Here is a 26,615-nt window from a genome sequence, read left to right on the forward strand (position 1 = left end):
CTTTTATATATATCAAAAACGGAATTACAATAATATATTAATCTGGGAATAAAAGTTATCTTACCATAAAAAGTCACTTTTAGTAATTATGTTGCAAATATATAGCATGGAAAAAAGAAGCACTTGGAAAGCGGACCGCAGTTTCCCTTCCAGAAGCATAAAAAAGATTAAAATCCCTCACTTGATATGTGTGCGTTTTGTATGGGAATAAGGAGGTTAAATTAATTCAATTGTAAGGAAAGGAAAAGGGAAAAGAAGTTGGTTTTCATATTATTCTTTTAAAGAATTCAATAGCAATGTCGTGCATTTTTGATTTTCTGTTTTTGGGCGAATAGATTTGTGTTCCTGATTTTTTATTTTTGAGTGAAAAAAAGTAAATTAGAGTAATTTATTAATCTGGAATAAAAGCTATCTTGTCATTAAAAGTCACTTTTAGTAATTTTGTCGCAAATATAGCATGGAAAAAAGAAGCACTTAAAAAGCAAACTTTAGTTTCGTTTCCAGAAGCATAAAAAGGATTAAAATCCTCTAGTCATCCTATGTTTTCTTAGGCATTTGACGTTAAATCATTTAGTTGTAAGAAATGGAAAAGGAAAAAGAAGTGGAATTTTGTAATATTCTTTTAAAGAATTTAACAACAATGTGATTCATTCTTGATTTTTTATTTCTGGGCGAATAGACTATGACGTAACTTTTGACTTTGACGTTTGCTAACTACCATTAAGATAAATTAAAGTAATAAATAAAGAAAAAAAATCTGAGGGCCTTCAGATTTTTATATTACACCCAAAGGTTTGTTTTTCTAACTTTTTGTGTGTTACATTTATTTGTTAAATATCATGTTCGTCGCACTGAAACCGTAAAATTCAGTTCAATAGGAACATCACGAAGCAATTTTAAAAGAGCATATCTTAATTTCCGATACACAGTCTCGCGCGCTGGAGATAAAAATGTTTTTTCTTTTTTTCCTGTATAGTGTTGCCATTGGTCGCCTTTAAATCGTTGAGTTTGTTAATCAAAAATTCTTTAAAGTTTTACAAAATATGAAATTGGTAATAAAACAAATTACAAATTAGGGCTTCCAGATACCCATATTCGGTGTAGGATTACGTTATTCAAAATTGGATGGCTCTAGGTACCGTTGTTTTATCACAATGCGAGAAATATACATACATTTATGTAGGCTCTTCATTATTTAATTTCTTTAAATATAACACAGGACGATAATATTTGGTGGCAACAATTTGAAAAGTGAAACGGTCATTTAAAGTTTTCAACGCAAAATGCCGAAATGAAATTAATAGCCCTTTTGACCCTTTGGGCTAAAAAAAGAAAAGAGGTTATGCAACTCGCTTTCATATTTTAGAGTCTCGCTTTTTTGGAAAGTATAAACTAATTCCAGACTAAAGCTGAAGCTAAGCGACTTATTGCCATGTAAGAAGAGAGAGAACGTAAGAAGGGTGTAAAAGTTTCTTTTATTAAAACTCAGTAAATTAATAAACGGCACTTCATGTGCTTGCAAAACCAGCCAGTATTTACGGTAAAACTAAGGTAAGTCGTAAGTTAGCGAAAGGCTACACAGAATGAAAAACGCTCAAGTTGGCAAAAACGTATGCCATCGTCACAAGCTGGCAAGAATAACGGAAAGCCGCAGACGGACAGGTATCGTAAAAATTCAACCAGCCACGTGGCCTCAGCAGACGGAACACGCCCCTGGTTAAACAATCTAAAACCTTCCTTAATACCATCTCTTTCTACCTTATTTGAACACGTGCGTACTAAAATTAGCATTCTGGCGGGAAAACGGAAACGAGAATGAAGCCACTGAACATAAAATAACTGGTTAGATAAAAATCCATATAATATATCCATAATATATCCATATGATATATCCATAATATATCCATCAAAACCTACTTTCTGTCATCTTGTTTTAACAGTTGAATCATTTCGAATTGTCAAAAGAGCTTTTACAAGTAGGCACAAGTTTGTCTTAGTGGGTTCCCCTCTCTATCAGTTAAAGCTCAGCACGAACAATGCATGAATAGTAAATGTATTCTTTTACATGCTGAACTGAACAATAGATGAAGCGTTGTTAAGTTCCAGGTAGTTCAACGCTGAAGTTATGTGGAACTTTCACTGCTTCGTCAGTAGCAACGCTCTAGTTATGTGTCTTTCACTGCCTTCGCTGCATTCTTCACAGCTAATGTAGTAACTAATATATTCCTCTTAGCAAGACCAAAACCAACCTTCTAAACTTCCACCAAAACATCCTTCTAAAATAAACTGTTTAGAATTCTTTGCTAATAAATTGCCTTCTTAGTTTTATTAGTATTTAAAGGTCATCTATCTTTACTATTGACCTTTAAAACAAGCAGCAGTAAAGTTCAAAGTGAATTTCTGTATATTGTTAGCTCATATTTAAGGAATTCTTATTATTAACTCACTTTTATAAGTTAGTGTCTTGGGATTATGCGATGAAAGGAATATTTAAATTTATTCGTGTCCAAACGATAAAAAAACTGCCACTTTACTATGCAAATGCTTTAATTAAATGTAAACGTTTATATTCTGCGCTGTGCTTTGCCCTAGAAGTGGGGCGTAATATAATTTTGACTTGTTGGTTATTCTAAACACGTTTTTAAGAATTCTGGCTCGCTTTGGATTGGTTCAGAAATATTTTTTTGTCCTTCATTTCCCGTGTTTATTTATTAATATTGAGTAGGTGGTCAGAAATGCTTTAAACTGAGTTTTCTGAATGTAAAATGCTGTTTGCTGCACGAACACTTAGATAAATTAAAGCCATTGCATCGAAACGCCCTTTCGAAAACGTTTTATTTAGTATTAGTATTTCATTTATACATTACGGTATGTATTTTACTGTTTTTTTGTAGGTATGAGAGTTGTACTAGAGTTGAATTTAGAAAAATTTAGCTTTTTATGTTAATAATTAGTAACATGTATGTTATTATAGATTAAATATTATTTCTCACCGACTACTGAATATTCTCGAGAAAAGAATTAGCTCAGAATTATTTGTTTTTAAACACCGGATGTACATTGCATTTCAAAATCATGTTTCAAGTAAAAACTAGGAGGAGGGGAGGGTATTGGTATTTTGCTGTAGTATAAAAGAGAATTTTGCTGCATTTTTCAAATTAAAAAATAACTCGCTTATTTAATTTGTTTAACTAGTTGTTTCATGTTTTGAATCTTTACTGTCACTTCTCTCTTTCCGTTTTCCCATCAGAATGTAAATTAGATTCCGCGTATTTAAGTGCAGGTTTGAGTTGTGAAGTCAGAGCGCGTTTTGACTAAAGTGAAGGCCACTTTACTAGGTTTGCTATTCTAAGATAAGAGTTCTATGTTTCTCACTGTGCGTTATAACTGCCGATAGTATTTCACGCCGGTGAAGCCAACTTCGCTATGAAATTACTCTGCGTAGCGTTTGGCTGTTAGCTATTTAGATTTACACTTAATTTCTACCTTGAGTTCTAGCCATACATGCTGGTTGATTTGTAAGCACCAGATGTGTTTTCTGTTGATCTTATTTAGTTTTAAAATACACCCTTCTCAGGTCTCAGTGATACTTTTGAAGACATAGCGATAGGTCCTTACAGTCTTACTGAGGTTAAGTCAAGTTACATTTAGTGAAAAGGCCATACAAACTCAATTAATGCTCTGAAATAATTATAAATCATTCAGTTTTATAAAAGTTGTTAATGATGTAAATATTTTCCTGCTGCAAATAACTAGCACTGTTCAAAAGGTTCAAGTTCGCAATTATTATATTCAGAAATATTGAAGACAACAGTGCTGCTGCCTAAGTGGTTTTTTTTTTTTTTTTTTTTTTTTTTTTTTTTTTTTTTTTTAATCATTCTACACTGCTAAAGCAGAAACTTAAAGGGGAGAAACAAAAATTTTTCTCTCTTAATATGTATAAAAGGTTCTATGGTATTCCTCCCGCCTTCTTAGCATGCCTTCGGGGTGTAATGGTCAGCACACTCGGCACGTAATGGAGAGGTCCGTGGTTAGAGTCCCGGCAAGGACTTTTTTCAATATCTCCCACTTCGAAATAACCTAATGTCTCTATAAGGTATTTATTATTATTATTATTATTATTATTATTATTATTATTATTATTATACAGGGGCTCCGTTGCCTTGCAATCTAGCAGACTGCCTTACACGGATTAAAGCCTCTGCCTCCGGAAGCTATCTACTACCCGCTCCACCACAACCGGGGTGGGTGGCAGTTCAGACGGCAATTACTGAGTCTTAAAACAAAGAGATGCATGGGCAAAAAAGGCCAGTGTGCAACAGAGGTTTCAATACATAGTCTGAATTTACAAGTATTTCTTCTAATACATACGTCATACATTTATCACAGCTTATTTACAATCAGTCCTTTGCGACATACTTCAGTCATTAATATTGATTTCAGACATGCAATTTTACACAGTTCTATAAAAATTCCTGTGACCAGGGTTACAGTTACTGTTTTCAGAAAAACAAATAGTCTACATAAACATACATCTTAGATATACAATTATGAGACATTTTTTATTCAGACAATTATATACAAATAAGGTATTTATTAAAAAAATTCAAGTAATTATATAAAAGTAAGGTATTTATTAAAAAATTCCCAAAGATCTTATTTTAAGAACTTCGGGATTACTCTTTGCAGTTTAGTGAACAAAGAGATATCTTCGCCTAAGCTCGCCTGAAGAGTTTATATTTTAACACCTTATCAAATGCCCCAGTATTACTGTAACGACCTGGATTTCAGTAGAGACTCGGACTCCAAACTACCCAAACTTCTCTGCATACAGGTATTTTTTTAACGAAGTTAGTTATCAGAATATTTTAACCAGCTCCGGATAATGTTTGTTCAAGGATAAGATTGTTTAATTGAATACGACAAAGTTGGCTGTCTGCTTAAGAAAAGAGATTTGTTCTAGTGGGAATAATTATTTACTTTGACAGGAGTGGAATTTCAAGCTTTTTTTTTTCGCATTCACTTCCACTAGGCTACCTAAGCAATTTAGTATTCTTTCCTGGTTTAATTCAAAGTTAAGATATGTCTATAAAACTGATGCAAGATAGGTTCAAGCATTGCTTGTAACTTTTACATATGAGGAACTATATCATAATATAAGATGTGATCATGTTTGCCATACATGGGATCCTAGGAGAGTTTATGTATACTAACGGTTACAAAGGTTGTTCAGATATTTCTTGAACGAATTTTGATTAAACAAATAACTGAAATTAATGAAACATATAAAAATTAATTGGCAGTAGCTTTTACAGTAAGGAAAAAAAAAAATAGTCAAAATTTATACGAGCTCAAATTTGCTGATGAAAATATATTATGCCCGCGAGTCTTCGTTTTTGTAGTTCCTGCAGGGAAATGTTTTTACTTTTTCAATACAAAAACGGTATAAGAATCTTCGAGTCAAGATAGCCAAGGGTACGATAATGTAATATTTTTCATAAGAAAGGAGAAAATTGATAGTTGCTGGTTTCTGCAGGAAACAGAATGCCAAATGGTTATCTAAAACCAATACATACTTTAAAGGCTATTCAAAAACCAAGTCTATACTTTCAAAAAAGGCCTCACCTTACTCAGTCTGTTTAAAAATATGTGTAATGTTATGAACCAGTCATGTACATGTAAACAGTTGAAATGGATGATATTGATAACGATTATTATATTCAATCTGTACTACGGTTGTTGTGAAATGCTGCAAAATCCATGCATGTAGTTTTTTATCCTCTTTTATGTATCTATTTTATTATTTGTCTTCTTATGTTTAGCTCTCTCTATTTTTTCCAATAAAATTTCCCATGGAGTGACATTTAACTCCGCATGGCTCAACCTAGGGCGGTTGTCATCTTGGCGTGTACAGTAACCAATATCATCATCTTTTAATGTGTGACTTTTCTGTAGGTTAATTATTTATTGTCTTCTTTCGGGGCATGTTTCAGATCGCAAGACCAGATATGCTGTCTTTTACCAAAACCATTTAACGCGTGAAAAATAGGAATTAAAGGAATTGTAGATGAAATATAGCTATATTTGAAACGTCGCAACAGAAGGCAATCGATTTATTATTAAAAAGGGTAACCTTGTAAACTTGGGTTCTGAAGTCGTAATTAAGTTTCTATGAAAAACTTATCATAGTAGCCGGGAAAGAACTACAGCTAAGAAGAGTAGAACAAAGCATAAAAATAAATTCTATGTATTTTTTCTGTATTTAAGAAAGCAATCCTGCTTCTTTATCCACACAACGTTGAACTCCATTAAGACAAATCCGAGTCACAGGTAAAAAATTATGACTAAGTTTCTTTAAAAAAAGTGGAAATGGAGACCGGTATAAAGTGTGGACTCTTTTGACATATTTTGGCAAAGTCTTGTGATGTGGCATCGATGGGCAACTGTACTTGTTAGAAATGATAGTTTCTACGTGTCGTCTAAAGGCAATTGACGACTACGGGAAGGAAGCATAAGAGAAGGAGGATGAAATTATCATGGTAAAATTTAAAAAGTGCCCTTTAAACATGGAAATGAAGATACAGATTGATTGATAGCTTGTACGGATCCAGGCTATTTCAAATATTAACTACTGGAACCATAAGAACAGTCAAACATCTTATCGTACTGTCGTAATTACCATGCGGAAAAACACAAACTCAGAAGATTTAAAGTAAACCTGTAGGATTCTCCACTGTACTTCTAAGTTACAGTTAATCGCTTGAGTTCGTGAGATAGAAAACAGCAAGTGAGAAGGGTGAAATAACCCTTTATTATCCCAACTAAAGTGTAATAAAACTCCGTCTTGGAGTTGTACAATAAAGCCAACACTCGGGCTTCAACTTAACAGACTAAGAAATAAACTAAACTAATCTTAACTAAAAAGATATAGCCAAAGCTATCAAAATTCTAACAGAGTTGGCCCCTTAACGCTAATTGACTGCGAAGCTATCAAGGGCCCAAGTACGGCCGAGCGTAATAATAGCTTACGAGAAAGTAGCCTAAAAAGGCGGACGCGTGCTAGACAGAATATCTGGTATCTCTCTCACTAAGACAGAAGAACTTCGCGATTAAATACCGCTCTTCCTCATTAGCATTCAAACATGATTTTATAACTACGTTCTGGCCGAAAGTGGTTAGCGATAGGAAAGAAAGTATAATTCAAAATTTAACTGTTAATAAAATTAACATAATCCTTACAAACCTTTCATTTGCTGGTCAGCTGCACGATTACGCAACTTATGTAATAAGAGAAAATCATGCGGGAATTCAGAAACACATGCTCAATAAAAATTTGTCGAGTTCCTCACTCCTTTTGTTTAAGATGAACGCCGTGGAACCCAGTGAACTGTGTGGCGACTTAAAATAACTAAAGATGTAGACCCAAGAAGGGTTAACCTACATTTTTATTTCACTCAAAAATAAGATTAACAGTCGACCGCTTTCTCGGGCTTACAACAAAGCCTCTAGTCGGGCTTGAACTCAGAACGAGAAATAAGAAACTAAACTATAACTAACCAAATAGAGACTTAGCCGAAGCTAAACACAAGTATCTAACCTAGTTGGCCCTCTAATTTAAACTAGCCGGCGGATATCAAAAGGCACGTAATAATACGGCCAAGCGTAACAGCTTCAAGAAATACTTAGCCCGAAGGCAAATACGCGCTACTCAGGATTCCTAGCTCTCTCTCACGACGTAAGTTGAACCTTCCTTAAGTACTTTTTCTAACTCATTTGCATTCAACGTGATTCTAAAACCCCATTCTGCTAGGGAGTTGTAAGTGGATACAAGAACTGATAGGAAAGAGACTTTAAAATTAAAAAAAAAATGTTATAAAATTAAAATATACCTGACAAATTAAAATATTAAATTTCATTGTAAAGCGCCTGTAAGCTGTCAGGATCTCAGACTTTCACGAGAAATAACGGCTAGCAAACTTAAAGCCGAATTAAGTAACTTATTTTATTTAACTAATTTTTTACTGCTTCTGAATTAAGTAACTTGTTACTGCAGGGAGAAATAATAATTAAAAAGTCCAAAGAAAAGTGCAAATGCCGATAAGATAACAGTTGAAATTGTAGATTCAAGTTCTTATAGTGATTCTGAAGAGGTATGGTCTTTTAATGATTCTAAAACAGAAGAAAAGAACACTCTTAAAACGTCTAGTGAATCCTTCCCCCCCACACCAGTTGCTTTATCTCACCCAGTAGTATTTTTACCAACAGATACTAACGTAACTGTAAATTCTACACCAGTCTGTACCTCCTCTTATAATACAACTTGTATTTCACCAGTTCCAGAAACATTAGCTTCACCAACAAATGGTCAAGTAGAACAGGCAGAACATTTAACTATTTTGCTTGATATTATTACTTCTGTAAAAGATAATTCAATGCCATCTACAAGTCCTTGTTTGGGGTCTGTTAATTATTCTCATCTGCCATTCATTTCAACAGACACTACATATTGTTCACCAGTATCTAATGCATTCCAAGAACAGATTGGATTATTAAGTAATAATCAGCATTCTTATTCTAATGGGTTTGACTTTTTCCTTTATTGCAAATAACTGAAAGTGAACAACAAAAAGGGGAAGGATTTAGAACAAAAAGAAAATAAAAATAGTTCATTGCTTGATGTAATATCACTAGACTGATATTTACTTAAACTAGTTTTCATTCATTGAATTATTAAATCACCTCATCATGACGGAATATCAACTGTTACTGTGTAGCGTTGCGCGCCTCCAACTTGCACGCAACCAAGAGGTGACTGTTGAAACTGGATAAAAGACAGAGTCTTGTTAAGGGTTTAAGTCCCTTTTTATTCAACGTAATAAATTACAAGTGCGTGCTCTTGACGCTCACAAACTACGCCAACTCGGCGGTCAAATAAAAATAATAACCTGAAAAGAAACTAAAGACAAGACTCTAACTACGAGGCTCTCTAAAAGTAACTAACCTCACCGCGTTTTACAATACCGCTGCTAATTCAGCAAACTTGAAGATCACGTTGAACGATTAACAATACTTCCAGGCAAGCACACAGGCCGAAACGCGGGGTTCTTCAATTTCTGGCTAACTACCTCCGCGCTCGTGAAGTAAGAACAGCACACCTCGAACTCGTTTCCTTTCTATTTAACTCAGAATACTTCCGATGATAATTTGAATCCTTGCGCGTTCTACTAAAATTTACATACTCTGGCATTGGCAGTTCCAGGGGAAAGTAAGGCTTGACAGGAAAGGTAGTTTAAACTTAAAATAAATGTTAGTTAAAATAAATATAAACCCTACATTTGCCGCTGCCAGAATTTGGAAAACTTGGAAGCAGGTCCTACAAACGACCTGTTGTAAGTTTCTATAATTCTGAACTAACTCTCGAGAACCTCGTTTACACAAAAAAATCTTATGTAACAAATTGTATACTAAATTTCTGTGTATACTTATAACTCTCTTTTCTTACAGCAACTTTTCCTGGACTTCATCAATCAATCTTGGTCTTTTCCTTCCAGCATCTGGAAGGAATAAGTATCAGTATCTTTCTAAATACATTATAATTTACACTTTCTTGACACAATAAATTTTTGTTTTTAAACGATTCGTTTTCCTTAGTTATTGCTTAATTCACATTCATTCAATTTTTCAAGCATTAATTTAACTTTACCCTGGCTCTCCACCATGTGTGGTGTCAAACGGGAATATTCGTGTTTTAGTCTTACAACACTTCCCCTAACCACCATGATTTGTTAGAATTCAACGACCAAATAGACACACCTTACTCGACATTCTACAACTCGATGAGCTATTTTAACATTCTTAAAAATTCAAGTGTAGGTGGAGAACCCTACAAAACACATTCATTCTAACTTCCCCCTCATTCATCTTTAAACATGCAGGCTTTCGCTCTAAAGCATGACTTTATCTACAGTTTAATACTTAAATTTTGAATTCATTGCTTTTGAGCATTTTACTTTTAGCATCTAAAATTTTATGCTTCTAGACTAAATTCTACTTTTACATAACATTCAAGTATTTACGTACATTTACAAAATTTTAATACATATGATTTTTACAATTTACCATAAAATGAATAAGAGAAATAAATTTTTACTTTACTCATTCTTCGCCAAGCTGGCGGCATTGAAACTAAAATTCTTATTAATACAAGAATACGAAGTTATTTTTATCTTCGGCCAAATTTTGGCTTTAACATAACAGAATTAGTCTTTCGACCAACAGAAAATGCTTGTTCTTAGCTTTTATACTTAAAGAATATAATACTTTTGCCTTAGCTAAATAAAGTAAAACAAAACTAAGTCTCAACCGAGACATATTGACTTTCGTCAAAACATAGAACTTCGTACTTATGCATAACATTTTGGAGCAAAAGAGAAAAAAAATTTATAGAAGATTTTAACTTATCTTTGAGTTTTCGATGATTGGAACTCCGTCATTCTTTTCTGGCAATATTGTTCCCAAGTTATAGGTTTCATGGACGTCAATCTTCTCCTTACTGACCTCCGAGTGTCGTCCACATTAGTTTTTCTTTTGCGTCCTTTGCATGCTGGCCTCTTGGCGGAGTAATCGTCGGGCTGTTGTCGTTTTCGTTTTTCCATGGGACGGCTGGTCTTGACGTCCTCCGGCCTGGAGTCCTTCTTGAATTTCTTCTGTTGTTCCTGGTATTTTTGTTCCTCCTGTTGCCGTTTCAGTTTCCGGAACGGCGGCCTTGCTGGCACCTGACTCTCTGGCCCTGGGCGCGTTCTCCTTGATGTATAATTTCTCCTGCGATCCGTTGTAGGTGGTGTTTTGCTCTTTACCACGGTTTCTTTACGCGGTGCATCTGTATTCTTGTTTTTCTTAAATGCTGGAGTTTGAAAGTTTTTATTTTTTCTTTTTGGTACCGTCGTCCGGGTTGTAGAAGGGCTAGGTCTCTCTTCAGTTCTCTGCTTCTTGGGTGGTGGAACAGTTGTTGTTATTTCTGGACCTTCTACTTCGCTTAGACTTGAGTCCTGCAAGAAACTTTTAAGGATTTCAAAATGATTTGGATTATAGTATTTTTTCACCTGGTCGGGACTTGCTTTACAGATCTCCCCTCTCTCGTTCTTAAGATATAATACGACTCCTTTGATTTCCTGAATTACATAGGGGCCTTCAAATTTTGGAGCTAGCTTTGCCGTAAAATTGTCTGGGGCACTTGATAAAGAAAATTTCCGCTTCAATACTTTATCCCCAACTTTAAAATCTGTTTCACGGCGTTTTCTATCATAATATGCTTTTTGCTTATTTCTTGCCGTATCCGAGCTTTTAAGCGCCTGATCAATCAGTTTTTGCACATCTTTCTGTTTAAACTCTTGCTCTCTTTGTTGCACAAAGAATAATTTATCTAAAGGCGTAATTAACTTTCTGCCTAAAAATAATTCTGCTGGGGTTTTTCCCGTAGTATCGTGATTTGCCGTTCTTAAAGCATAAGCTAATTCATTTATGTAGCCATCCCAGCGCTTGTGATCTGTGCTCACGTAACTGCGAATTATTTTTACTATGTTTTTATTCACTCTTTCTGCTATGTTTCCCTGTGGTCTATACGGAACCATTTTGATATGGCGTATGCCAAGTCCATTGCATATGTTTTCAAATATTTGACTAATGAATTGTTTTCCGTTATCGCTAATGACTTTTATCGGTGCACCGTATTTTAAAATGTATCTGTGTAAGAATGCATCTGTGACTGTTTTGGCTGACGCGCGTTTAAGTGGAACAATTTCTGTCCATTTTGAAAAATGATCTACTATTACTAAAAGAAAACGATTTTTATTTAACTCGCTCTGGGGGAAGGGACCAAGAAGATCTATGCCTAAAATTTCATTCGGAAATGTAGCGCGAATGCTATTTAAGTACCCGGCCGGGCTGTAATTAATATCATTTATTAACTGACATTGATTGCAGGACCTGACATACGCCGTTACTATTTTGTATAATTGCGGGAAATATAACCGCCTCGCGTACCCTTTTTAAAGTCTTTGTGACCCCTAAATGACCCGCTGTTTTCGCGTCGTGTAATTCCTTCAAAATGCTTAATCGAAGCGAGGCTGGGATGACTGGTTTGTACTCAAGATTTTCGTTTGTTGTTTTCGTATAAAATAATAAATTATCTATTATTTCATAGTTTTCTGCTCTATTTATTATCGCATCGATATCTGTGTGCTCAAAGCTTTTGAGGTCTTTCAAATATGCATAGATATTTCCAAATTCAGGATCAGCTTTCAGTTCAGTGATAATCGTATCTCTAGAATCTAAAATTTTTGAAGTCAACACAGCGCATTTAAGTTCATTTCCTTCATCGTCCAGTTTTATACGAGAAAGTGCGTCAGCTACATTGTTTTCCTCACCCGGTTTATATTTTATTCTGATATTATATTCTTGGAGTTTTAAAGCCCATCTTATTAACCTGGGCGTTAGGTTTTTCCCCGAGTAAAGTCTACCAACAGCCGCATGATCCGAAAAGACTGTTACTGGCGCTTTGCCGAAATAAACTCGAAATTTGTGTACAGCCATTAATACGGCTAATGTTTCTCTTTCTGTAGCTGTATAATTACTTTGTGTCTGATTCAACGTTTTACTAAAAAATGCCAGAGGATGGCTATTTTGCATAAGAACCGCACCCACCGCATATTCTGACGCATCTGCTGCAATTTCCAGGTTTTCGTCCCCCTCCGGGAATTTTAAAACAGGGGCATTGATGAGCGCTTCTTTTAATCTTTCAAAAGCTGTATTTGCTTCCGCTGTCCACGTAAATTTACCTCTCTTTCTTTTGATTACTAAGAGTGGTTCAACAATATTAGCGAAATCTTTTATGAAAGACCGATAGTAAGAACATAACCCAAGGAAAGAAGAAAGTTTCTTGGCGGTGTTGGGCGGTGGGAAATTCTTGATAGCTTTTATTTTTGAATCTTGCGTTTCTATACCCTTTTGCGAAATTTTATAACCGAGATATTTAAGTTCTTTAGTTGCGAACTTGCATTTTGAGGCGTTAATTGTAAGACCGGCCTCTTTTAATAATTTAAAAACTTGTTCTAGATCATTAATGTGTTGTTCCAACGTACTACTCGTTATAATTATATCATCTAGATAAATTAAAGTTGATTTTCCTAGGACAGGCTTTAGAACAATGTCCATAGCTCTCTGGAATGTTGATGGGCCCCCACACAACCCAAAGGGCATGCGTAAAAATGCATAAGTGCCCGATTTTGTTATAAACGCGGTTTTATGTACGTCTTCGGGTCTCATAGCTATTTGATAGTAGCCAGACGTTAAGTCCAAAGTAGACATGTATCTTGTCGATTTGATCTGTCTAATAATTTCCTCTATAACCGGCAAAGGGTAAACTGGAAATTTAGTAATACTATTTAGTTTTCTGTAATCGATAGCAAACCTCCAAGCCCTTCTATCCGAAGGAGGAAACTCGTTCTTTTTCCTTTTTCCTACATAGTACGACTGGACTCGCGTACTCACTATTTATGGGCGTTATTATTTTATTCTTTAACATCTCCTGAATATGTTCTTCGATGATTATGTCTTTTTGTTTGTCGTACCGATAAGGTTTAGTCCTACAAGGTTTTTCGGCAGTTAATTGTATCTTATGCGTAACTATTTGACAATTTCCCGGCTTTTCTGAAAACAAGTTAGAAAAATTACTCACCACTTGCTGTATTGCTTGCCTTTCATGGTCATTCAGATGGCTAAGGTCCACTTGCGGTTTCTCTACAGGTTCCACCACCCTCTGGTCCATCTCCAGCACCACGGAACTGTCTTGAAAATTCAATTTGGCCCTCGCGGCCCTTAAATCTCCATACCTGAAATAAGAGGATTTTGCAGATTCTTCACTACAAAAATTAATACTTTGTGGCTTTCCTCTTTTACCTGTATGTTTAATGATAATTTCCCGATGCAGTGACATGTTTTTCCTTGCGCCGCTATAATTTCCGTATTTTTGTTTTAAATAATCGTACCCTATAAAAATTCTTTTTGAAGAAATTTTCGCTCATAAAATTCCCTTCTGCTCCTGTATCGATGAGGGCTTCTACTGGTACATCGCCAACCAGGACTTGTATAATTGGTAGATGTGAGTTTTTTACGATGACCGTATTTAAATGTCTTTTTGAGGGTTTTTTTAAAACTTCCGGGGTCTGGACCCTCCCTTTCACAGGCCCCTCTACTCGTTTAAAGCTTTCCTTTCAATCTGTGCCTTCTGGGTACGCGGATGTTTATTTTCGAATTTTCTTTTTGGGCCTTGACCTTCGAGTTTCGATGAGTTAGCTTGATAGCTCTTTCCCCCATAAGACCGATTTCCATTTCTGGTTTCCACATTTGAAGATTTCCTTCGGGTACTTTGAGAATACGTTGCCCCTCTAGCTTTTTCCGCTATTCTGCGATTTTGAAACTTCACCGCCAATTCGAAGAGCTCCTGCAATGTGCTTGGGTTTCTAATTTCGAAGTAGTCTTGAACAGCGGGTAACAATCTTGGTAAGATTATTTCAATAATCTCCGCATCGGGTTTCTTCCCATACAGCATATCCGTCAGCTTAATTTTTCGTAGAATAAAGTCCGACAACTCTTCTATATCTCGTTGATAGAAACTATATATATAGTTCGGCTTCCAGCCTTGCTCGATCTTTCACTATGGGGAAGGCCTTTACTAACGATTTTTTGAAATTTTCAAATGTATATGTCTGGCTCCAAATTCCCCTAATAAATATTTGCCTATATTTTTCCACCATAGCGCGGCCTGTCCTCTTAGTGTGGATGTGGCGATGGCAACTTTTTGTCTTTCAGGCACAGGGGAGAGCTGAAAGTGATTTTCTAGGCCTTCTAGAAATATCGCCACCTAATTTTTTCCGTCGAAATATACATTTGGCTTGATTTACGCTCTCAAGGTCTGGACCAGGTATCCAAATCCTTCCAATTGGCTTGTCATTTCTTGGTGTTGTCCAGCGGCTTCCATCCAATTTTCGGCTTATTCAGTTCGATAAGTGTTCGGGCGCCAATGTAGCGTTGCGCGCCTCCAACTTGCACGCAACCAAGAGGTGACTGTTGAAACTGGATAAAAGACAGAGTCTTGTTAAGGGTTTAAGTCCCTTTTTATTCAACGTAATAAATTGCAAGTGCGTGCTCTTGACGCTCACAAACTACGCCAACTCGGCGGTCAAATAAAAATAATAACCTGAAAAGAAACTAAAGACAAGACTCTAACTACGAGGCTCTCTAAAAGTAACTAACCTCACCGCGTTTTACAATACCGCTGCTAATTCAGCAAACTTGAAGATCACGTTGAACGATTAACAATACTTCCAGGCAAGCACACAGGCCGAAACGCGGGGTTCTTCAATTTCTGGCTAACTACCTCCGCGCTCGTGAAGTAAGAACAGCACACCTCGAACTCGTTTCCTTTCTATTTAACTCAGAATACTTCCGATGATAATTTGAATCCTTGCGCGTTCTACTAAAATTTACATACTCTGGCATTGGCAGTTCCAGGGGAAAGTAAGGCTTGACAGGAAAGGTAGTTTAAACTTAAAATAAATGTTAGTTAAAATAAATATAAACCCTACAACTGTATGTTGATAAACAGATAAAAGTTTATTTTTCATTCATTTTTTTGTAATTTTCATGTTGGGTAAGTTTTTTTGTAAATTTGAGATTTATATATTAATGGCTTTCCTCATATTTTCCTCTTAAGAATAATCTTGTTTGAAGTATGTGCTCTTGATGTTCATGCAGTTTTAAAATTATGTATCTAATAGATAGATAGAAGTACTGAGAGTACCTATTTTGCACAAATAGCAAGCAGGTATCGCTTCCCCATGTTATTTTCTCTAAGAGAAAACATTAACCAGTATTATTACATTTCTACTGAGATTTTTAGTGTTGCATTACTGTTTGTACACTTTTCAATTCGACATCTGAGAACAAGGCATTGTATTTTTGGACACATTTGTGATAGTGAGTGGCGTGTATTGTTCATGTGTTTACACCTGTCTGCCTCATGCATACTTTCCATTCACAGCAACATTACGCATTTGTTTTTCATTTTACTTACTAATGTGCTCTTAATCTTTTACAGAGTGCAATCGGTGATCTGACTTTGTTATTTCTTACAATTATAAGAGATGCCCCAAGACGAAAGTAGAAGTATAATATAAGTAATGAAACAAACTCATTAATTCACTCAAAACCTACAAGTTTAGAGGAACAGCTACCAAAAGGAAAACTTATAAATAATATTTGTTACATAATTCATTGTTTTCTTGCATTAAAATCGTTCAAAAATGTGCGAACATTCTCTATAGTTATAATATTTATATAATATTTATCAGTGCATATCTAAGTTTTATAATCCAAATTAAAGGAGGCTAATATTTAAATTTGTGTAATTTTTTTGTAAATGTTTGAACGCTTATTAATTTTTATTCAATTGCTGATAGGTCGCATCTGCACGATAGCTAGTATCGCAAATGATTTAAATTGGGCATTTGATACATTCTCTTTGAATGATGTTTCCATTTCTCAGAGTATTTCCGGTTTTGCCACCTTATCTTTGATAAGACGTCATAAGGAAATTGCAGTGGCAGAAGCTCCGATAAAAGCTACAATTATTCAATGTTTACTCTTTCCCCTGTGCGTCTATGTAATCGGGAGATTTTCATCAAGATATCAGTTGACATTCCGACAATAGTGAGGAGGGACTTTCTGCAGAATGTAAATAATAGATTGAAAATAAAGTGCTTATAAGTTTTTCTTAGGTATACGCCGAAAATTGATTACATTTTAATGCTTCCTCTAAAGAAACAAACAAAAAATAATAATAAATAATCATCACTTGCATGGAATAAAGAACGAAATAGAACCAAAACTTAATAAAATTCACACGAAACCATCAAGGTCAAAGTAATTTTAAAATGATATAAAAATCTTAAATGGTAAATCGATGATGGGATTAATAATAAACGAAGTTTCATTCATCGTGGTTCTTTATCAAGGGAATAGAGTAAGATAAATAAAAACTTTTTAGCCATTTTTCTGAACTGAATTTAGCCATTTTTCTATGCCTATTTTCACTTTTTGATGCAGATCTGAAATATGAAAAAAGGGCACATGTTTATTATTTTCTTCATATCTCTTTACTGTGTACGTGATATTTAATTTACATAAATATCTGCTGTCCAGTGAAAGTTTAAATGTACTGCGAAAGTTCATTTTGCATGCCGCGAGAATGTCATGCATTGTAAATGGTTGAAAAAAGTACGCAAAACATTCAGTTTTGGGTTTATACTGTAAGTTACTTCTGCTTCAACTGAAAACTTGGATATGCTTCATAGGAAATTGAGGGATTTGAGCTACTTATGCAGGGAGTTTTTCAATTCTTTACATTTTGAGACCTCCTTGACTAACAACGCTCGAATGGATTTGATGCTGTTGATTCGTGGGACTGAATACTGGTAATTGATTTGAGTTTCGGCGGCTGGATAGAATGCTGCAATATGTTTTCTAGCTTTCTTTTCTTAACTTATGTAATTTAAAAATGCAATTACGTAATTAAAGTAATATTATTTATCTTTGCTAAGGCAGCTCTTGATAAGAAAATCAGCTCTTCTCCCATGCCTTAGACAAAGAAGACAGCAAACAGTTTAAATTAATGCTACAACGCTGTAACGACTTCCTTTATTGCATCAGGTTTTTACATCTCGTATTATTTTCTGAACATAACGTGTTCGTAATTTTGGAACCTAATCTTTTAATTGTATACTTTGAATCACTTTGTAAGGTATTTTATGTAATGTTAATTAACCAGTTTTTATGATTTAGGCCTTTACTATAGCTTCTTCTTTCCGTATTCCTCACCAGAATTCAACTTTTAGCTGAGAGTTTTGAATGTTAAAATTAGAGTTCTGACTATCGCATCTGGCTGTTTTTTTTTCTTTCTCCAGCGCTGCTTAAAGTTACATTCCGGCTTTAGCGTCTTGCTAGCGGATGTTTTAAAATACGCGTCAGTAATTATATGAGCCAGCCTAAATGTGTGGTCTTAGATACGTTATATAGGTTTGAACTAAACTTTAGTTGTGTGTTTTGTTAATTTAAATACCCATAAGTAGTGGAAGTTTTATCTGTAGCACAAGTTGTGTCTATTCAATTTAAGACTAAATAATAAAATTATTTAAAACTTCTTCAGTATTTTGCGACTTGTTTCCCACTCAGCGATAACTCTGTATCGTCTAATAAAGTCTGCAGGACTTTATTGCAAGTTTCCAGTCACAGTAGAACTCTACAGCGTTTGTAATTCGTCCTGTCTGTCATCAGGACTACTCCATTCGTGTTTTACCACATTTATTTCTATGAAAATTTTACATCTTTCTTTGAATAAGCTTTTCTTGAAATTTGCGTATTTCTTCAGTTGCATGTGGTCATGTGCAAACCCTTTTATCTCTAGTTTGAATCACTGTAACTTTTCATTATCATCGGAATCTCTGCTTTTGTAACGGTAATGGGTTGTTCATACTAGGGTTTATCTGAACTAACGGAGACGTTTGGTCTAGCGGACACTGCTCCACTGAGTCGACAGAAACAGTTTTTCTTCAGTTGCAAAATCTGAACTTCACGTATGGCGGAGATAGTCGATATATGGAACTGACTCTTTCAGCTCAGATCACCCACTGTGTCTTTAAAAGATAGCAAAGTTAAGAACTTAGAAATCTGGTTTTTTCTTTAACTAAGGTAAGTACACGGATGTCATTCATAATCTATAATCGACTGTATACTTTTCACTGCTATTTCTTAAAACTTGTCCAGTGACCGGTCATTAATATCTTTATCGAAAAGTCCGCCTTGCTTTTTAGTTACGCGATTTCATTTAACGTGAGTTATCTGTTTGTTTGCTGTTTAGATCAAATTTTGATATTAATTTGTGATCCTTTAGGGACCTGATATTTGTGATATTATCTTCACGTTTGTTCGCGTTTGTGTTTGCAGTATTCCAGTTGCATTCTGGTGAAGACTAAGGAAAAAAGAGGTTATAGCAAATGTTCAAATCATAATAATTTGTAAATTCACATGAAATCCTACATATTTGCCATATTATAACTTACGAAGGAGGTCGTTATAAGAAAAGTAGTCAAACAATTAATTTATTTTAGCACACGTATTAGAAGGCAATAACACGCTGAGTGGCCTATAAAGTAAGATAATAATTTCTTTAGCTACCATTTTTGAAGTGAGGAACTTATGCGTAAAAAAAGAAGTTTTAAGTAAAAAGCGTTTTAAATCCATATTAGTATACATATACTAATAAAATGTACTAATACGCTTAAAATTTGCTATAATTAGAGGTCATATTCTCCCCTTGATTACATTTAGCTATTTTCCTTCTTTATTTCCTTCTTTAATCTGTTTTTTCCTCTGGAAATTTTTGTCATATACTGTATAGGACGCCGGATTTGCTAATTTGTTTTTCTTCCAACTCTGAAAATGCCTTTTAATACAGGGTGATTATAAATGAATGTTGCAGTTTTAAAAATTAATAATAAATCGATGTATTACTTTATACGGGCAAACTTTGCAGCATAAGCAGCCGAAATTGTCCAAGTTTTTGATGCACAATCCTTCAGTATGTGCACCCTTGGTCACGCGACACACATCTACACGGTAATCAAATTCTTATTCTCGGTGAAGCATGTCGAACACTGGTAGTTCGGTCCGAGGTTCGAATCCCGCGAACGGGTTGGCTGCATGGGCGTTTTCGTGGTTTCCCCCATGTGTAACGTGTATACGAGCCAGTTCCCCTTAAAAAGTCCTCCACGAAGGCATCCCTTCCCTTAGGCAGATAGACCTCGAGGCTTTGCCATAATTACACAAACAAACAAACAACAACAACAACAACAACAACAACAACAACAAAAAAAACAGTGAAGCATGTCCGATGTGACGGTCTACAGTGCATATTTTATCCGACCACAAAACTACCTGAAACGGGCATTGGCAGCATATAAACTCGGACTTTAACACTCTTGTAAAGAAAGAAATCGCATGGTGTTAAATCCGGTGAATGGGGTGGCCAGGGGAGAAGGCTGTTGTCTGCTGTTGTAGCACGTCCATTTAAGCGTTGGTGAAGATCACGATTAAGGAGCTCTTGTACATTCCTATTAAAATGGGGCGGAACACCGTTTAGTTGCAAAATGTAAGCAGCATAATTGCCGCTCAGCTAGGGTAACAACCAAGTTTCCAGCATATCTAGAAATGAGCCGCCGGCCATAATTTCTTGTTCGAAGAAAAACGGGACATGCACATTGTTGCGTGATACCGCACAGAAAACGTGCATGAAACTGACGCTGCACTAAAATCACAGATCTGGGCACCTCAAAACGGAGCACACAGAAAGCGCGTCATCTTGGAAACTGACGCTGCAGCTGCGCAGTAAGCATGGAAAGCAAATAGCAGATAGCACATGAGAAACTTGGACAGTTGCCATTAATTACGGTGTAGGTTTTACACGGTTAAGGTACATGGATTTATTATTAATTTTTAAAACCGAACCATTCATTTATAAACACCCTGTATGTAAGCACCAGGATGACTGTAAACTATTTTAAGGACGTCTGGTAACCTTATAAAACTTCTGCTGAATTGTATAGCACCGTTACGCCCATAAATTTATTGTCAAAACATTTACTTTGCAATTTAACTTTTATAGAATACCATTGAAGTTATTGCTTGTGTTTTGTATTCTCCTGTGTAAGCATTTCAATAATAAATTTAGTAATAGGATTTCATATACACATGCTTAAAATATAAATATTACTTTTTTTGGCCTCTTCCGGACTTATTTCTGCATTTTTTCGCAATTGCTGAAGCTTGTTGATGTTTGCACTAGCTGTCTGGACTAACAGATTATGCACCAACCACGCATCTTACATTTGCGTGGCTGCTTCATATATTTGAATAGCAGTGAAAGTTTACCGCAGTTCTTGCGCTTTGCAAAATATTGGCATTTTCTGCGAATAACTATCCTGCCGTAATTTTGCAGAGTTTTCTGCGATATCTTTCGACATCTACGGTTTTTAATTGCCCATTATACTAATATTTGATTACATCGGTTTTATTTGAAAACCGATGTAATCAAATATTAATATAGTATTGGGCAACTAAAAACCGTTAGCTTTACCTCTTAATCTGTAAAAAATATAATATAAAATATTTTCGTCTTAAATTATTTCCTAATATATTTTCTGCCCTTCAAACGATCTTTAATTTTTTTTTTTTTTTTTTAATTCTGCCTACTTCGCAAAGTCTCCAGTATCTTCTCTTCTAATTAACACATATATATAAAAAAAGCTTGTTGTGTAAAGCTAAAAACATGCTGTATTAAATAAAGCAATTTAAACAAAATCTGAAAACTTTGAGATTTTATATTACACCCTAAGGGGTGTTTTTTTAACGTTTTGTATGTTACTTTTTTTTATTAAATATCATATTCTTCGCACTTAAACCATAAATTCAATTAAACAGCAATATAAAAAATATTTAAAAGAGCATATCTTTAGAATTTCTGATACAACAGTATCGAGCGATGGAGATACATCAACCCCCGTACAGTGTTGCAATTGCTTGCTTTGAAATCATTCAGTTTCTTAATGAAAAATTCATAAATGCTTTACAAAATATGTAATAAAATAAATTCCAAATTCTAAATTTGGGCTTTCAGATGCCCATATTCGGGTGGAGACTTACGTTATTAAACATTTGATGGCTTTAGGTACCGTTGTTTTATCACAATGCGAGAAACATATATATATATTTATGCAGCTACTTCATTGCTTAATTTCTTTAAAGATAAGACAGGGCTCTAATATTTGGTGGAACAATTTAAAAAGTGATTCGCCGTTTGCCGTTTATAGTGAATAAACGCAAAATGCCTAAACGAAATTAACAGCTTTTCTGGGTAAATTAGCCCTTTAGGTTTATAAAAAAAAAAAAAAAAAAAAAAAAAAAAAACACCCGACCTCTGAAGGGTTTCAGATTTTAAATTACGTCCAAAGAGGCGTTTTTTTTAACGTTTTGTGTGTTATCTTTATTTATTAAATATCATGTTCTACGTACTCAAACCATAAAATTCAGTTCAACAGCAATATCGCAAAATAATTTAAAAATGAGCATAGCTTTAGAATTTCCGATACAGAGTCTCGCGCACTGGAGATAAAAACTTTTTTTTTTCTTTTAATTTTGCCATTGCTCGCTTCGAAATCATTAAGTTTGTTAATAAAAAATTCGTTAAAGTGTTGCCCCCCCCAAAAAAAGATCGATAATAAAACAAATACCAAATTCCAAATTGGGGCTTCCACATGCCCATATGCTATGGAAGATTATGTTATTCAAATTTTGATGGTTCTAAGTACCGTCGTTTTGTCACAATGCGAGAAACATACATACATTCAAGCAGATTCTTCATTATTTAATTTCCTTAAATATAATACAGGACGATGATATTTGGTGGCAACAATTTGAAAAGTGAAACCACGCTTAACGTGAATCGATACAAAATGGCGAAACGAAATTAATAGTGCTTCTGGGCAAATTGCTTCCTTGGACTTTTTTTTTTTATCGAAAGTGGCTATGAGTGAAATTTGAAGTCAAAATTCTACGCTGACCATCCCTCTTATGAGGTCAAAAACTTTAAGTACTTGGAACACACAATTAGTCAAAATTAAGCAAAATGTATGTTTACATTGGCATAAATTTTGTATAAAATTCTATCCATTTCAAGGATGATGTGTCAGACACAGGTCCCTCTTTTATGTTTGGTCAATAGATTTTATTGAAAATCTACGCCTGAATGATTGCTTTTGTGCCTAATTTCAAAATTTACCCTGACATGTTTCCCTTCCACTTACACGATTAATTATTGTCTTCACCAATCCTTCTTACTCTTTTTAATCGAATTTAGTAAAATTGCAACTGCTGCATAGCAAATATTTTCTGAAATTTCATCTTTCGAAAATTTGACACCACTGAATCATTAACTCAACAGGAAATCAGGGAGTGGCTGTGTAGGCAAATGTCAGATACAGTAGGAGTAACATGAACCACTTTTCTGCAAAACTCCTTGAGTTATATTCCTAAGAAAAAATTCGAAATAACAGCTAGTTGGTAAGGCGATGTATGGGCCGGCTGCGCATGCGTTCCCGGCACGTGGTCCCGGGATTGCTGCTATTGCTATGGTAACAAGATCACAAAGATCTCTCTTCATTTCTCTATCGGAAGCGACACAGAAAGCGAATATGGCCAGGACTCTGCAGGTATTATTTTGGTATTTTAGTCATTTATCTCTAATAAGTTTTGCGCGCTAATTATTAAAGTTTTATAAATCAAAGGGTATGAAAGAAGAAAGAAATATCTTTCACGATGAGTTGTTTGTTGCCTATGCAACAAGTAGTTTACTCTGGGTACTAATAAAATACAAGATATCATTATTTTAAGTTGAAATATGTAATACCTTATATACCCGCGTTTAAGTCGAGATATTTTGGACAAAAAAAGGACTTCAAAGTGGGGGGTCGACTTATACGCGGAGCCATAAAAAATTAAAAGAATCGGAAGTTCAAAAATTTCTTTATATAATGCAGTTATTTTCTTCTCGCACTCAAATTGGACGACTTATCAAATAAGTCACTTACTTGAAGTAATTTCATGACTTAAATTATGTGACGAACTAATCACAGAGTTTGATACTTTAACTAGAGTAAGTTTCGATTAAACCAAAGAATTTTCGGTCCCCGACAACCGATCAATATCGAGCAATAAAAAAGTTTCGCCAACACGCCAAGAAAAGAGAAATGCAGATAGTTTTTACGTACGTATCTTTATAATAATACGTATAAGTCTTTATAATAGTTATTGTTCATTCATGAAATACTTTTGTTAACAGGCGTACACGTCAAAATTTAAAAAAATAGTCCCCGCAATAACTGAACAGTTTTGAATACTTCTTTTAACTTTTAAAAAGGGAAAATGCAGATAGATTTTACTTACGCGAATCTTTTCCGAAACAAATTCTAGAAGGTTCCTATATACGATCATTTTTCCCCAATTATCCCAATATGTATGATGACGAGCCAATGACGACAGAAGTGTTCTATGAAATGTTTGGTGAATCTGACCATGAATCGGACGTTGAAGGATTTTGATTTTGTTTATTTACCAAGGTATTTTTTATCGAACATTTTTTTTTTTCTCAGATGATTTTGAATAAATGTAGTACTTAAAAAAAAATTTTCGAAGTTTCTCGATCGATTTCGGAAGTGGGGGGGGGCGACTTATACGCGGGTTTCTTATTTTCTACGAATTTTTTATGTCGAAGTGGGGGGGGGTCGACTTATACGCGGTATCGACTTATATGCGAGTATATACGGTAGTTAGTTACTAAATTTTTTTGATAGCTTGGTTATATAACAATGGTTTTCAACATAAACTATAATAAAATATATTTTAGAAAATATGAATTAGCTTGTTTTTCTAATTAATTGTTTTTAAAACTTCAGAATGTTTTTTTTTAACTACTGAAAGAGTTGACAACAATTTTCTGGTTTTACTATAAGTGATATTATGTAATGGGTATTAAAGTTTTTCCGTTGCAAATTTTTTACCCCTAATGGTATTTTGACACCGTGAAATCTAACCATATTGACGGCAGTAAGTGTATATATTATGTCATCATTGCGTAAAATATGTGCATATATTGTGCAGATTTAAATAATTATTGCTTAATTAAGGTTTAATTTTTCTGTCACAATTCTTAGTCGCTCACTGCTAATGTAAAATAACGATATGTACATGTATTAAAATAAAGAGGTAAATTAAATTTCATATTTAATAACAATGTTAACTGAAATCATAAAACGGAATTTAATTTAAATTAAAAAAGTATTTATTTATTTTTTAATTTTAGACAGCATTTCGCATTTACTACTTTTAATAAATGTTGAAAAATCAGATAATAATAAAATAAGTTCAAAACTGTTATTTTTTTAAACTGAGATTAATACATAAATGTCATTTATTCGAACAGTTCTTGAATAAATTAAAAAAGTAATAGTCAGCCAAATTTTTCTGTCTGACTTCTGAGTGATTGTAGTAAATTAGGAAAATTGCGCATAATTAAGTAATTTCTGCTCTCTTTCTGTGAAATAAATGGTTTTATTTTGTTATATATGTATGTGTAAAGTACTTGTAGATATTATGATTATTAAAATGATTTTTATTACATAAGGCTAGTAAAAGTATTTAAATGTTAAAATAGCAAGTACATACAATATTAAATAATCGATCAATAACTAATTCCTTTAATTAGTTTAGGAAATGTCCGTATGAAGAGTTTGAAAAAAGAGGAATTATAAATGGAGTTGGTTTATACACTCACTCAAATTGTCAGAAAAATGTAATAATCTGGTACTTATTATTCTAACTTCCGTCATTTGACTAATTATTTAAATTTAATTGGAAATTATGATAGGCTAATGGAAAGCTTTCCGTTTAGAACTTTTTATAGAGTGTCTTAAACCAAAGCCGCCCGAATTTATCTTGAATGTGAATTATTTTCCCTCCAACTTCTGATCTAACGATGGACGAGGAAATAATATAATAATCTAACATTTGTAACTCTAGACGCCACTTAATATGATCACGTTTCTTCACGGGTGTTTTGATAGCATAAACCGAATGATAACATTGAAGACGAGAAAAAATATATTCCTTATAGTTAATATAAATTTAATTAATTTAATGGAAATACTATGGAAATATATAAATGCATACTCTTCGAGAAATTTAATTAAAAATTTAATATATATATTTATTCATGATGAGTATTTACCTTTAATGAAGGACTGCCTCCAGCTATTATGCAAAAGTTCGCTTACAGACGTTTTATATTCTTATTAAAAGGAAACGCCTCCTTTATCTCAACACAAGTAGAAAATTTCTTATCAGTTTCATCGTCATATTCTTCAGAAGTTATCTTGCATTATTATGTTTGAATGTATTTGTGAAAATGATTAGCTCTGTCACCAAAGCTGCAACTTGGAGCTTTTTCATCAATATCTTCTCAGTTTTCAGGTTTATCACAATTCCTGTTAGTTGTAGATATACTGCTTTATGATCTTCCTCTATTTCATCACTTATGTTATCATAAGTGAAGTTTTTCATTTTTTATTCTCTAAGACGCAGTTCCAAGGTGTTATTTAGCAGATGTAGAGTGGACTAAGAAGCTTAGTTTTATTTGCTAACTTATTCGCACATACATCCCTAGTCTATATGTTATGGAGGATTCTATTCATCTCGTTGCCATAATATCGTTTCCTAGCTGTCGTAATCCTTTGATTACTCTGTAAATATTCTTTCATTTCTAGCCATAGTAATCCCTTGATTATTCTATAAATATCCTTCCATAATTCTCCTAGTAATCCCTGGATCACTCTGTTGAATTATGGATTTGGTGTTTGCTGGAAGAATACAACTTTAGCACTTTAGGGAGACTC

General features: G+C 34.3%; 1 protein-coding gene across 8 annotated transcripts in view; it reads left to right on the forward strand.

Annotated features, from left to right (window-relative positions):
• Positions 1–26,615, forward strand: part of SNF4Agamma (SNF4/AMP-activated protein kinase gamma subunit) — a 559,866-nt gene that overhangs the window by 208,805 nt on the left and 324,446 nt on the right. The window contains exon 1 of one of the 8 annotated variants that reach the window (XM_085810581.1): positions 23,346–23,378. The exons of the other annotated variants lie outside the window; for them this stretch is intronic. Within the exon in view, the coding sequence (XP_085666707.1) occupies positions 23,361–23,378 (18 nt within the window). The 5' untranslated portion in view covers positions 23,346–23,360. Of the gene's footprint in view, positions 1–23,345; positions 23,379–26,615 lie in introns of those variants that run through there. 8 annotated transcript variants of the gene reach the window in all.

This window comes from Stegodyphus dumicola, chromosome 2 (genome assembly GCF_044657685.1).
Source record: "Stegodyphus dumicola isolate Sdum_Otavi_A_Nest chromosome 2, ASM4465768v1".
NCBI classification, from domain to species: Eukaryota; Metazoa; Arthropoda; class Arachnida; order Araneae; family Eresidae; genus Stegodyphus; species Stegodyphus dumicola.